This window comes from Colias eurytheme, chromosome 9, assembly GCF_061535395.1.
Source record: "Colias eurytheme isolate Ceu_HAF_F1 chromosome 9, ilColEury1 Martin Lab GWU primary, whole genome shotgun sequence".
In the NCBI taxonomy this organism is placed as follows: domain Eukaryota; kingdom Metazoa; phylum Arthropoda; class Insecta; order Lepidoptera; family Pieridae; genus Colias; species Colias eurytheme.
In genome coordinates this window covers 4664417-4680410 of record NC_142988.1, presented here as the reverse complement: position 1 = coordinate 4680410, position 15994 = coordinate 4664417, and the positions used below count along the sequence as shown (strand labels likewise).

The 15994-nt window shown below is 33.7% G+C and overlaps 1 protein-coding gene across 2 annotated transcripts; it reads left to right on the top strand.

The window, feature by feature from the left end:
* The first annotated feature begins 3041 nt into the window (after positions 1-3041).
* On the top strand, positions 3042-15448 carry Tbc1d8-9 (TBC1 domain family member 8/9). Of its 2 annotated transcripts, none has more exons than XM_090105135.1 (19): positions 3042-3230; positions 3341-3510; positions 3709-3876; positions 3959-4055; positions 5107-5370; positions 5774-6038; positions 6687-6886; positions 7302-7422; positions 7817-8096; positions 8313-8506; positions 8813-9007; positions 9440-9589; positions 9986-10174; positions 10669-10848; positions 11502-11710; positions 11956-12065; positions 12494-12706; positions 13261-13370; positions 13871-15448. In XM_090105135.1, exons 1-19 carry the CDS (start codon positions 3187-3189, stop codon positions 14078-14080), a joined length of 3369 nt encoding a protein of 1122 aa, XP_089961261.1. In that variant the 5' UTR covers positions 3042-3186; the 3' UTR covers positions 14081-15448. The 2 variants fall into 2 exon arrangements, with proteins under 2 accessions (XP_089961261.1, XP_089961260.1); XM_090105134.1 differs by having other exon boundaries at positions 7290-7422.
* Positions 15449-15994: the final 546 nt, after the last annotated feature.

Genomic DNA, 15994 nt, shown 5'->3' with positions numbered 1-15994 from the left:
TAATTTCAAATATACACGCTATTGTTAATTCTGAAGAAAATAAAAGGAGTTGGGCTGAGATACAGAGAAGAAATGCTGAAAAGGAAAAGCACCATTAGAAACTTTTAAATAACATAATATCTCTAACATGTATTAAATAAAACATAAATTTACCTTTTCCTTTATGTACTTTGTACATATTATGTACTTTGTTTTTAAAGTGAAACTTTTATTACATCGTCTCAAACTTTTTGGTCTGTGTAGCGCATGTCGCGTGTATCGCGGCTGCCGAGTAGGTATACCTACTCGGCAGCCGACCGTCACGCGACATGCGCTACACAAAGCAGTGTTTGGAACCGTTCGAACAGTTTCACTTTTACCGTGGTTTCATAAAACCACACAACATTTTTTTTTATGATTACATATAATTTGTCAATATTTGTATTCCGTTATTTAAAATTGCAAACGATAAATCTTTATTAATCTTTTAATATTTTAAAGAGATTAAGAATTTATTAATATTGTGAATTTAGCACGTTTATCTACTGAACTGATATAAAAAATTCTGTTACCAATAGTAAGCTATGTTATTTTGTGCGTAGGCTAATTTTTTTATTAAGGATTTGATTCTCTAATCCGATACAGTTCGGGTCATAGAAATCTAAATAACAAGACACTAGAAGTCGTAAGCGCGCGTGACATTGTCGCCGCTCAGGTGGTTACCATTCCACAAGTCTGTTCGTCGCTTGGTGGTCGCTTGTTCAGTTGTTTCTGACACGTGCGTGAGTAAACATGGTGTTTTGCAGCATTTCCCAGTGCGGAAATTCTTCCATAAATTGTAATTATACTAATAAAGGAATAACATTTCACCGGCAAGTATTTTTGTTTATAAATATTGCCGTTTTTCCTTAAAATTAAACAATATTTACAAGCAATACGAATGACACAGTCAACCGTTCCTCTCATCACGTTTAGCTATACATTGCCTTTTACTATTGTCAACATCTGACAGGTCGGTTGTTATAACTGCCAGATGTTATCAAATGACAATTACAAGAAGCAATGTACTGCATTGTTAACGATAAAGAGTAAATAGTCGCAAGCTAGTGATGTGATGTGTTAAAATTTTTCGATATCGTAATACGATGTTTTTTTGCGTAATATGACGACTGATGGAATAATTGGATTATATTTTAATTTGAATTCTATTTTATTTTTATAACTGATATATAACTTTTGCAACTAAGTACATCGATACAATCATTTTCGGACAACTTTACTGTCGATACAGAATCACATTAATTAAATATACAATAATGCCATAATGTAAAGGACATTCTTCGCTTAGGTTGACAAAACTATTTTATATTAAATATATTCTTTGTAGATTTCCACAACGCCGTCCTGACATTAAGGACCAATGGATATCCGCGACTGGGAAAAGAAATTGGTTCCCTACAGGCTATAGTAGGATATGTTCAAAACATACATATAATATTATAAATGGACATACTTATAATATTATAAATGCAAAAGTTTGTCTCTGTTGTCATTCCTATGTTATAGTGTAAAAGGGCTCGCAGTACATTTCCGATCTTTAAATTTATACTTTCAGCAGGAAATGCTATCATGTGGAACGATTTTTTTTAGGACACAATATGTAATTGTTATAACTCTTATAATTTTTGGTGGTTTGGCGCGGTTCTGCATCAGGTGTTCGAGATTTTCAAATTTAAACTCTCAGTTTCTAAACCCCCTCCATTTTTTTAAATATATAATGTACAGACACTGTTTTATTATTTCTATATATAGATAAATAAATATTTAAGTACATAACATGTTTTTATTTCTTATACCTATATGTACAGTCTGCTGTGGGCCCACGAGATGAGCCTACCACTGTATTAAAATCAACAACTATATATTTCTTATTTGTTAACTATCACTTAACTATCGATAACAAGGCTGATGAAGTCTACATCACTAAAGCGTTGAATGAACGTTAATGAAATTTCAACCTTATTTCTATGCGTTGAGGTTAAAAGTTATATCTATCAAAAATTAACGCCCTCTGTTGTCGAGTAGCCGAACTTTTTCGTATTTGAAGTTTCTAAGCAAAAGGAAACAAAACATCTTACGTACCTAGGGATGTTATACTAAAATAAACCGTAAAGTCGTGTGTTAGGGTACATATTAAAATGCGAAATTTATTATTTATGTTAGTTTTCATTAAAATGAAGCTGTCCAATAAAAGGCATAGTTTACTTGTGTGAACTGTCTAGATATCGTTTTAAATGTGTGGATTTTGGCGACAGTGGTTTTCATATTATGACATTACAGCACTTCTATGTGTCTTGTTATTTAGATTTCTATGGTTCGGGTACATTAGCTTTTCGCTCGTATTTGCGCCCACACTGTTTAAAATTGGTCAAATACTTAACAAACAGTGGTTCTAAAATCTTCAAGAGATGTGCGAGGATGTGTAAATAGGGATGAGTTTGTAAAGAACCAATAATAGTGCTTCATTAATAGTTCGACGCCACATTGTTTCTATAAAAAATTGGTTGTAAAGTAGGTAGGTTTACGATCGAGATGTTTACGTGATAACGTCTAATTGGTGGCAGCGCTCGAGATGAGACGGGAGATCGGTCCGTCTCTCTCTCGTTATACCTGCGATCGCGCTCGTGAGGTTTTGGTGTGACACAAGTTTCTGAACATGTCACCTGACTAAAACGATTTTAAAAACGTTATCACGTCAAAAACACATCCCTTGCTACACATCTTCGCTCCATGCTCGTTACAGATCCACTGGTGGAAAAGCACCCTTATCGTTAAAAAAATCCCATAGAAATCTTGTTGTTAAACACTTGTTAAAGTTGTTGTAAAAGCTGCATAGGGTTCTTAGCATACTGTAGACAGCGGGAGGCGATTTTGTATTTTTTTTACCCATTTATAAACTTCGCTGGCCTTTTGTATGGATTTTTTATTATAGGCAATTATTTTGCTAATTGTGTCAATGTCAGACTATCATCAGGGAATGAAAAAATTGTCTATGCTTCGTTCTTACATCTTTGCTTTCACTGTATGTTTATATTGCTGAACTTCTATTTAAATAATGTTTTACGCTTGTGATGATTGAAGATGGTTTGATTCTTCATATAAATAAGAAATCAGTTATAATATACCTTTAATTGTGAGCTTGTAAACATGTGGGTTAAACCTCAAGAGGTTTTTATTAAAAGTGCACTGTGGTAATTAACTTTTCGTCTAAATAAATAGCTTATCTTTTGCGTTTTATTGTAAATACTTTGTTTTGTTGCGATCAAAAGACTTACTTTATATACCATATTTTCTCTCCTAGGGATTGTGATGAGACATCGTTATATTTTGTGCTGCAAAGGAGGAAAGGACACGGAAAATCCAAAGGCCTATCTTCACTTCTAGTGGGTACTTTAGATAGTGTACGAGATACTAAACCAGCCCCGTACAGGATATTACACCAGACGCCAAATAATTCTGAAATTTATTATGGTAAAGAAGTAAATTTTTATATAATGTGAATAACAGCTGATCTGATAAATAAATAAAACATATTCCAAATAATCTCATATGAATATTTGTTATGATCCTCATCTATTGGTTGGATAATGGGTATACATATGGTATTGTGTGTATTTGCTATTTTTTTACTATATTACTGTATTCTAACTGAGATATTTTAATTACCAGTGATAGCAACAGCATTAACGGAACAAGAAATAAAACAAGACTGGCAATGGTTATTTGAGAATGTTTGTCCGACCTTACACTCATTTGATACTGAAGAAGAAGTTACAGAATTTGTTTGTTGTAAAATCAATTCTATAATTGCTACTGAACAGGACAACTTTACTGAAGGTAATTACTAATTAACTCTTTTCAAATACCTTTTAAAATCATAATCACACTTAATTTTAATAAAAAAAATATTTATTTTTAGATGAAGACACAATTAACTATAAAAATGTGGATTATGACTTTCACCAAAGATTTGGAATGCCCAAAGATGAAAAACTTGTGTGCTACTACTCCTGCAGGTATTTTGTTATTTATTGTGTTAATATTTTAAGATCTTAATTAGTTAAATTCATTAACACTTTACTGATTATTATTAACAGATGTTTGAATAATATAATAAGACAATTCCGTAGAAACTTGCAGATTATGACATACAAAAAATATTAATAAAATATCATAGTTTATTTATCTTACATAAAAATCACAGTTATTCTAAAATGTAATATATTGTTGGTAGTGACAACAATAACAATTAGGTATAATATTTAATCTGCCACTTATTATGTGGTCTTAAATAAAAGTAGACTCAACTTTCTACGTCTTATTGTCTTGTGTAACCATTATAATTTTTAAATAAGTCCCTAACGTCAAACTTATTATTATTTATAATTATTTGTATGTTCAGAATGCTGAGAAGGTTAACCAAATTTGTTATTTTTTACCTATATTTCTAGTCAGTGTTGTATCTAGACTATCCTATTTATATCTGTTAATATGATGCAGTAATACTAGATGGGTATTGTTTATAAAATATGTTCTAAACATAATTCAATATAATGAATCATCTTTCTGATTCACAAGCAATAACTGTTTAAATTCATGTCATGACTGTTGTTAATATCAGCTTTCTTTTTATTATTATTTTATGAGTTGCGTTTAATGAATAAATTAATACCTATATGTTTGGTTCATAAAATCTTAAATTTCAGTGTTCCAAAGAATTTATATTCACTTGATAATACCCACAAACCTTAGTTTAGAAATTAGTTTGTAATAATTTTACCATCAATAAAAAACAATGAATATTGTCTGACATTTTATGTGTTATTGTATACAAAACACCATGCCACTTTCCTTAAATATTGAATTGTAGATTTCAACATCTTACACAACAAGAATTATATATTTTACATACTTACTTGTTTTATTGTTGTACATTAATGTTATTGTGTACAATATTGGATATTTGCCTAAGTGTATATGCAAACAGATACAATGACTGGTCTTAATTTTATGCTATTGCATGAAATACCCAATAATTAATATTTATTCTGATATCTTTATTTTCAGCTATTGGAAAGGAAAAATGCCAAGACAGGGTTGGATGTATCTCTCAGTGCATTACATGTGTTTCTATTCATACATATTTGGTCGGAATACAACCTTGAAGATACGATGGGCGGATGTCACAGAACTAGCGAAAACAAACAGCCTTCTCTTTCCCGACTCGATAAAAGTAGTTACAAGGGATGGAGAGCATCATTTCACGATGTTTTTAAAGAAAAACGAAACATTCGCTCTGATGCAACAATTGGCTAATATTGCGATGAAACAGTAAGAAATTATTTACTTTTTAATCATATTTCTGTTTATAAGTTAGCTACGAAATGCAAGTATTGTGTGAATGAATAACTTGACAATTTACTTATAAGTAATTTACAGTTTGCATAAATGATGAAATAGATTAAAAAAGTAGCAAACAATCAACTATTGAAAGAGTTGTAATAAGCATGACTGTAAGGCGTAAATTGGGAATTACTAACATATTTATTATAAAAATAAATTATTTCAATTTTATTATATCCAGTTCTATTGTTGTCCATTATTACAGTTTATTTAATTAGCGTTAATGATCGATACATCACGATCTGAACATGCAAATGAGTCTAATAAACACATTTGATAAGAAACATTGTATCCATTTACTACAAAACATATTATGTATGTACTATTTTAGGTTAATAGATGACAAGTCTGGCAGTTTTAATATAGACAAGGAATTACTAACGAAACTCAGCAAAAACGTACCAAAGAAAGCTTCATTTTTAAAACGGGATTTGGATGCAAGGAAGCAATCGAATTTATATACGTTACGATTCCGATTGCCCCAAACGGAAAAGTTGGATGGGACAGAAGAATGTACTTTATGGACTCCTTATAATAAACGTCATAATTGGGGACGACTGTACTTGTCGCAGAATTTCATTTGCTTCGATAGTCGGGTACGTTGAATTTGATATTTATTATTAACCGACTTCAATTAGTTTTACAGCGTTCAAATACTTTATAAATATTTTCTTTGACCCGAAGCGGGATTCGAACCCCGTCTTTCGGGTGATCGAATTATTTCTTTTCTTTAAAAGTTTATCTTGACCAAAGAGAGATAAAGTATTGATAATGATAATTAACGGTTTCTTAATTTTATCTTTCTGACAATCTTTATGCTTCTAAGAAAAACCTAATTCCATGATATATCAAAGATTACAATATCTAATAAGCAGGTGGATATAATTTTTCTTTCAAAAAAATAGAGAAAAAAAACTTATCTTAAAAGTATCCAACAGAAATTTATAAAATCTTTGTTTATACAGCCTAACTAATGAATTTAGATTTGTTGTAAAAGATCTCTTTTTAAATCCAGGTGAAGTAGCTAGGATCATATTGTTTCATCAAAATTCATTTAAAAAGCTATTACATATTTGTATAAATACACAAAAAATAAATGGAGGACCGTATAATTTTTTAATATTGAAAACTATTAAATCACACTTAATAATTTTTAACATCAAAATTAAATTAATTAATTTTAAGCATTTTATAAAAAAATCATCTTCAAATTATAATCACATTAAAAAAAATCTCATTAACAGGTATCAAACCTAGTCCGAGTAACGATACCACTACGGAATGTATACCAAGTTGAGAAAGCGGATTCTGGTGGGATCGGTGGTTCAGAATCTGGGAGCATTCTCATCACCACGTCGTACCATACCAGCTTTCTATTTGGTAATATTACGGACCGAGACTTCCTCGTTCACAAGATATCGGAGCTGCTTGCTAAGTTACCGAAGTAAGTATTCGAAACTGGTGGGTGATGAGCATGTCTGTAATATTTATTAATGTTGCATTTACAAAAATGCTAGATATATAATATATATGCTAGACATATTTTTAAAAGTATTGCCATATTTACATTGTATAATGTATTAAATTATAATCATAAATTTGATATATAATCTGATTTCTGATTTGAATAAAATTGTAATTTTACATTGTATTTTTGTTGCTATAATTGACTTATAACCAATTGTTTATATTAACCACTAACCACTTTGCATTTGGAGTTATAGCTCTCTATCTACATGTTTTATCTTGGATCATCACGAGGGAACTAACTCATCACTTCGACTAACAAATTTCGGGAATAGCTATAGTTACCTCAATAGCCGCCTTTTAAATGTACCGAATGACAGTGAAATGTGCAGGGAGAAGGGGGTGAAGGCTGTGGGGGGGCGGGAGGGGGGGGAGTGGACCCCGCAACCGCCGCTCATGACGCTGTTCAAGACGCACCAGACGTCGTCCATCAAGCAGATACAGCAAAGAAAGGTAATTAATTAATAAATTAGATCATTTATGTCATAAAAAGTCGTGGGATGGTGTAGACAATAAATACCATTTTTGGAATTAAAATAAATGTAACGTTTGCCAAAAATATTTTTGTATCGCAAAATGTAAGATGTAATCTGAAGTTTTTTTTTTTGGTTTTTTTAAAACTTTTTAACATAGCACACTTATACAGAGTAAAAATAATTGCGCCATTCACATTTTAACAATTGGATTTATACCATTGTTTCACGTCTTTAATTTCTCAATATACTTATTATTAACTCAGGCCCCGGAATCACAGACACAATAGAAAATCTATTGTGTCGTGGACCGATCGGGCCGTTCGGGGCTCAATGGGTTATATTATTTTCAATCATAAGAGAATCTTCAACAGGAAAAGCAATGGGAAGACCACATGGCGGAAGTAGGACGTGGTGTGAGCATGTACCGCACCGTAGAAGGCAGTGAACTGGTAGTCAAAGGGATACCGGAATCTCTACGAGGTGAACTGTGGAGTGTGTTCTCGGGTTCCATCCTGCAGAAGGTCCAGAACAAGGGACTTTATGAAAGACTGGTGAAGGAAGCCCTGTCTTCCAAGAATCAAGCGAATGATGAGATTGAAAGGGACCTGCATCGGTCGCTGCCAGAACATCCCGCTTTTCAGAATGATGTTGGTTAGTTTTATTGTATGCGTTGTTTTATAATGGGGAAAAATAAAGATTAGTTAATATCTTCCTCGATATAATGGTCCGGTTTGCGGAAAAACTGGTAGATTTTGGATGGATGAATATGTCAAACAGGCCATTTTTGATTCCATTTTTTTAGAATACTCTAGAATATATTATGATGGTTATGAATTCCTTTACTCAAAAAAAAAAAATATTTTCCAGGTATATCAGCATTACGTCGTGTCCTCTGCGCATACGCACTAAAGAACCCCACAATCGGTTACTGCCAAGCGATGAACATTGTGGCTTCAGTCCTGCTCATATACTGTCCTGAAGAACAGGCGTTTTGGTTGCTCGCTACTATATGTGAAACTCTGTTACCTGATTATTATAATACGAGAGTGGTTGGTGCTTTGGTAAGTTGTTTCTTTCTATTATTAAAAAAAAAAACAATGTTTCAAAAAATTGTTTTTTTTACTTTCATTTAAATTCTACGCGAGTATTAAACATCTAGATAATTATACATAATGAATTAAAATGTTAAAATGGAACTAATGATCATTCCTGCATTTTTTATGCATATAATATTCTGTTTATCTATCAACTGTATGTAAATTGTTAAACACATATTTTGAAATTGAAGATTTTATTTTTTTAATATTTGAATTCGTTTAAAACATAAGTACAAATCAACATAACATTAACTTATAAGTATTCCACAGGTGGACCAAGGAGTCCTAGAAGAGCTAACTAAGTCCCAGCTCCCGGATTTGCACGCAAAATTGGATGAGCTGGGAATGATGAAAATGATATCCCTATCTTGGTTCCTCACTCTATTCATCAGTGTGATGCCGTACGAGTGTGCTGTTAATGTCATGGACTGCTTCTTTTATGATGGTGCTAAGGTTATATTTCAGGTAGGATAGTAATGTATAACACTTCTTCTTGCGTCTTTAAGAGGAATTGGATAGAATATGTGGTAGCTATGAGATCTAATGAACTGGTTTTATTGCAATCTTTTTGTTCACAAACAGGCAAACACTCTTAAAACTATATTTTTGGCTTCAATATCGATTGTAGATCACGCACAAAGTATTCTTTAAAAAATATATTCAATGTACAGTTTTGACTTTCCTACGATTTTATTATATGTATAGATTAACTAGGTATATAAATATTTTACGATCTAAATTCATCAAAATTTTGCTAAATTTATTCGGCCTTATAGTCACTACCAACTACGCAAACGTCTTCTCTCCTATAGTGTTAAAAATTATTACATAAAATGTGCCCAACTTCTCTCATATAGTGCTAAAAATAGGTCGTAAAATCTATGCAATTAATTACAGGTGACCTTAACAATATTGGATGTAAATAAAGACAAACTCTTGAAATGTACAGAAGACGGTCAAGCGATGCAAATACTTAGTGAATATTTGGAAGGAATATACAATGATGAGGCTATGGCGCTGTCTACTGAACCACGAACGGCACAGAAGGTAATCTAATTCTAATAAAAATAAAAAATTAATAAGCAACTAACCTAGTCACAATAATTTACCAGTTCTTAGGATTTTTCCCATCTTTTTGCGTGAAAACTTGAATTATTCATAATTATCTGAAATTGTTTCTTTTATTCGTGTTAAAATATAATTTATGACTTGTGTTCGCGTTCATATCTATTCTGTATTCGAATAACAGCAATAAGCACACTTGTCTCAATCAGTATGGCCACAATGCTAAAGTTCTGGAAACTTCTTCACCTTTCACTTATTTCTTTACATCCTTTGAAACCAGTAACTCAACACATTCTCATTTCACATTTTCACCAGTAAATAATTAAAAACACCACCAAAAAAATTCCGAAAATAAATTTTCACCATAAAATTCCACAGACGATAAAAATCCTAGACCTAGTGTACCAATCGTACCGCATGTACGGTGCGAATGTCAGCAGTGAATGTATAGAACACTTGCGGTTGAAACATCGTCTGCGAGTGGTGAGACAGTTAGAGGATAGTCTGGAGAAGAACACCCTCAGGGCGCTGCAGCAGGACAGGCTCTTGGAGCCTAATGAGTTGCAAGTATGGAAATTTTTCAAATTTTTTTTGACGTGACAACGTCTTATAATTCGATACAGCCGGCTGCACGCATGAAAAAACATGACTCATGCGGCGTTACCTCGCTCTGAGGCGTTCCATGTGAGGCTTGAAGTGCAAGCGAGAGCGCGGGACGAGCGACAAAGAAGCACAATCAGAAGTTGTCACGTTCAACTATCGTCAGTAAACCGACTTTACAGACTTAACCATTTTTTGTTGTGAATAACTCTCTTGTTAAATTTGGTCATTTAGTCAACATCTGATTCGTAAGTTTGGTCGTAGTGACCAGTTGTATTTGAATGATATATGGCTTTGCCAAAAGTTATCAATGGCAATAATATACGTGTATAAAAATATGATCGCTGTCTGTACTTGGAAGAATTCAGTAAAACTACTTCTGAAAAAATTCTTAAATGGCAAATCATACTTGCCACCCAAGTTAAAAAAAAAGTTTTATTACTCGTCATATTGTTTGACAGGAATTATTGAGCATAATTCGCGAAGAACTCTTCTGGGCTAAGCGTGTGCCGTCCGAACGACTAGAAGCTCCATACGAAGCGTACCGTCTTGACTACGGACAATTCAGAACCATTTATACCGCTCTTTCGCCTTGGGCTAAAGGAGATTACGCGGAGGCCATCACGGCGAGGATATTTAAGGTATGAAACGAAAGAATCGCACAGATAAACTTTCAATAAAGTTAGAATCTTTATTGAAATTTTATTTATCCAAGTAAAACATTGATCATGAGATTATCGCTTCCTTAACTAAGTTTATAGCTGCCATATTCTGAAAAAAAAAATTATAATTTTACTCGATTTTATTATGAAACAATTTCAACGACACTTAAATTGATTACATTAGAATTTTGTTCATCTTATCATCTTACCGCTAGCTAATAGATGACAAAATCGACGAGTTTCAGAGCGCGCGCGTCTGCGATTAGATTGTCTGTAATAAATGATTATATGTATTATGATTTATTGTTCGTAGTACAGCGTGCACAACCGCAAGCGCGTGCGTATAGTTCGACGCGTCGCTGTGATTGTGGAGAAAAAGATCGTGTCTTGATTTTCAATGTGAATTGGAATGTGTACAGTGTATTCGATTGATATACAGTGAAATCCGTTTATAATAACACGTCATAATAAACGGACGTCATACAAAGCACTTTGGAGAAAATAAACAATCTCCTGACAAAATAGAGATGCATTGAAACTCAAAACAAACAAAAATGTGTCGGATATCACAATTTTCCTAAACAGAAATTATGTAATTGATTCGAATTCTAAATTTGAATTTCGTCCCCCAGCTAATGGACCACGACGACGACGGTCTGGTCAGCGCGCGCGGTCTCAGCGTGGGCGTCGGTCTCAGCACGCGCGCTGACTCTCAGCGTCGTCTCCGGGCGCTGTACTGTGCACACGCACCGCCCTTGCTGTCCCCGCTCGACCTGCGACCTTCGCGCTTCACTGATACTGGCGAGGAGCTGGCCGCGGACGCGATATCCTTCTTTGATACGTAAGCAATAAGGTCGAGATTGCTCTGGCAGGGAAGCTGGCAGTGGATGCGATATCCTTCTTTGATACGTAAGCAATAAAGGCCACATTACTCTGTACTGTGCGTACGCGCCGACGCTGTTGTCACTTAACTGGCAAGCTTTTCTATGGATCAATTGTTAAATATGTAAAATTGTATTAAAACTCACGAAATGTGTAAAATAATGTTAACGTGTTGTATATGATATATATCACTTTTAATTCTAGCGTCGAAAATCCATCCACTCCTGAGCCGCCTCCATTACAACGATCAATAAGCGAAGTGAATGATGCGAATCATTTGGATAAGTCATCGGACAGCACTTGTAGTCAAGCAGGTCTCTATTTTAACTCAATAAAAACGTTTTTTAATTTATAGTTTTAGTAAGAGATCAATCTTTTTTTATTATTATTTGAATGTATAGTAATCCATAGAATAGATGTTCGTACGTAATAAATTAGTGAGAAAGCGCATGTGCTTAAACAAGATATGACTAGGGACAGATAATAATCCATTATAGTTTTGTTTTTATTTGTCATTGACGTATTATAAACAATAAGGCCTTTAAAAAGGTTGTCAAAAGTGTCCAAGCGACATTAATTGAAATAAACACATTATTTCGTGGCTGTAATGTTCAAAGTCTCACTCATTAGAAAACTCTGCCTTATACACGCATAGGCAGAGTTTTGCTTTGGACAATTTTTCAGTATGATTATAAGTCTACTTGTTTATTGTATACTAATGTATTAAAATGTGTGTGTACAGAATGCCCATCAGCGGAGTGCGTGCGCGCATGCGCACTATGGGGTCTATCCAGCAACTCGGCCGCGTGCACGCCAGTCGCCGCCGCGCCGCCGAGCGGGGCGGTCGTGCCGCGCGCCCCGCGGCTGCCGCGCGCGCACTTCCTGCGCCTGCTGGCCGCGCTGCACGACCTCACACAGCACTCCGCGCCGCTGTACGAAGCGACCGCTAGAGCTGGTGAGTTAATAACATCGTATAGTAGATGTGCGTTTAACCCGCGACAAGTATGTCTATCGCGCGTATTTCCATTCTATACAAGGCCAGTACGCAACGGTGTGAAACTAGTCACGTATAGATTGGAAATAACTATTTTTCCAATCTATACAACAGCACTACGAAAATACTCGCGTATAATTGTAGTGAAGTAAGTAAAAATAGCGCCCCAAAGCATACAGCGCCAGTACGCATGCGGACTAAATAATGAAATAATAAGCAGCACTGCTAAAGTTCCGGCCAGTGGTATTCGCGTAAAAGTTATATCCATACAGTGATGCCTGATGAGTGAAAGAGACGATATGGACATCCATTCTATATTTATTCATCTACATTATAACCAATAGTTCAAGTTAATTTATCACACAATGTTATTGTAACATTTTGGCCTCCCATTAGTTCAACATTACCTAAAGCATTCCACATATAACCACACTAAGAGTCATTTATTTGATACTATTTTATGCAAATGCATTACATTAATTTGATACTGTTTAATGCAAAATATTTCTTTGCAGGTACTTTGCTTCTACAATTAGGCGAATGGAATCATCGACCGAACTTAGGCCGCGAAATGTCTCAGGACAGCTTGTATATGGCCGCCGCTGCACAACCTTCCGCTGTAGAAGTGAGTTTACGTTTAAAAAAACAACACAGTAATAACCGGATTGATTTAAAATTTGCACGATAAATAGCATTAAAAAAAATACTTTTTTTTCTTGGTATATATTTAACGAAAGCGAATTATTTGATGATAAAATATATAACTATCACTACATAGTTTAAAACAAAGTCGCTTTCTCTGTCCCTAATCCTTATGTCCCTTTGTATGCTTAAATCTTTAAAACTACGCAACTGATTTTGATGCGGTTTTTTTTTAATAGAGTGATTCAAGAGGAAGGTTTTAGTATATAATTTATTAGGTTTTAGACAAAGCGGGCGAAGCCGCGGGCGGTAAACTAGTAGAAAACAAAACAGGATTTTACGAGATTTTACTAAAATCGTTTTTGCACATCTTATACATTTACGAATATTAAAATCAAAACAATATTTTACTATCCAACAATAATATTCTAAGCTACTTCACTATCCATTAACAAATCAATAATCATAACCTCAAATTTCCAGCCGGACCCCAACGGCAACACAACAGAATCTGACCCACCTCGCTCCCCATCAGAAATAGACCCCACGGACAGTTGGTCTATAACCCTGGAACAATTCCTGGCTACCATGCTAGCTGAAGCATCTTTGGAGGAATTTTTCAACAAACAAATATCAATCATGCCGCAGCTCGAAGCATTGAGACAAAGGGATCGGCTTCAATCTGTATCATAGCTGTTTGTGGATTATATATAAAACTAGCTTCCGCCCACGACTTTGTACGTGCATCCCCGTTATTCCCCGTTCCCGCAAGAATTTCGGGAAATCCTTTCTTAGCGGATGCCTACGTCCTAACATCTACCTGCATGCCAAATTTCAGCCCGATACGTCCAGTGGTTTGGGCTTTGCGTTAATAGATCACTATATTAGTCACCTTTGAGTTTTATATATATAGATCTATAATAGATATTATGGTCTATAATAGTAACAATTTCTGGTTATCACCGCTGAGGAATTTATAGAAGAATATTTCAACAAACATCAATCATGCCGCAGCTCGAAGCATTGAGACAAAGGGATCGGCTGCAATCTGTCTCATAGCTGCGTCTGTGGATCCACCTTACATTTTCGCCTCTGTGGTTTCCTAAGAGCCTTGCAAAAGTGTCATTTTGAAAGATTTAAAGAAGCAAGCTGTATATTTTCTTACTTTTTCGAATAGCTGTTCAATAATTTCATTATATTTGTGATATAGTGTCGAATATAAAATCTGGATTAAATTTGATAAATATTCTGGAAAATCTTAAAACGATTCTCAATACGAAAACAAATAATTTCGTAAACAAATAAAAAACTAATAATTTTTCCATGTTTATGTACAGATAGACTTTTAAACATGTGTAATTCCCAAAACTTTTCTTCTAACATCATTAAATAAAACTAGTTAGTAACAACACTAACATACTTAAAAAAACAAAATTTAAAATATGTTATGTTTTCTGCTTATGTTATCTCTTACATAATATTATAGTATATAATAAAAATGATCTATCATAGTACAGTGATAAGTTATGTTACCGAGAAATGTAAGATTTGTTAATGAAATTGTAAAATTCTAAACAATAATCTCAATTGAATATATTATCTTTATCGAAAATATATATAACATTGAAATATGCCTAAAATTGCCTTGTAGGTGTAGAATTTATAGACCTTTTATATTATATTCATTAAAAAGGCCCAATATTTTAACCTATATTTAATAAAAGCGTGGTTCATAATGAAAAAAGCAATACGATTAAATTTTGAGATGAGTTTTTAGTTATCTTTATTCATCTATTAAGTTTAAATGTAAATTTCAAATTATTATAAACTAACATTCCAATAAAAATAAGTTAGTACGTACGATGTTATATTTTTAAAAAGAAGTACAATGAAAAAATAATTTATCATATTACATAATATGAATAAAGTGTTTTTTGATTGTACCTAAAATGTAAGCCATATTAGATGTAATTAAAAATAATAAGTTGTAAGCTTGCTTCCAGAAAAATAAAAATATATTCTAATACATAGTACAAAAACTTGCTTAATTGATTTAAACGATATAATCATGGACGTATAAAAAAAGACGGACGGTATATCGCCTAAACATTGAGTGAAGCCTAGTAATGGCGGCGAAACATCCATGTGTGTGTGCCATGTTGCCATGGCAACAGTTGTCTTGATGACAATGGCGGCTGTATTTTTTTCTATAAATTTTGCCGTAATAATTTTGTCATTAAAACATAAAAGAAATAACTTGCTTCCCTGTGGAATGTAATCCCTTGTGTTTTGTTATTTAAAATTGTACTGTCGCGACACCATTTAACCACGCAAGACGGCATTTTAAATATTTTTTGTGAAACAGTGACGCAGTTAATCAGTCGGTAGTTCACGACGTAATGGCGGCCGACTAGCTTACTATGGTGAGAATGTGTGCGTGTTTATTGTCTTTACACGATCGCTAGCTTACTATGGTGGCTTCACGTTGTTTGTTCGTAATACGGCGTCCGTCTTTTTTTATACGTCCATGGATATAATATTGTTAAAAATTCGTTTCAATTTATTCACATCAAATATTTTCAAAGTTGATCACTATCCTCAGTATAA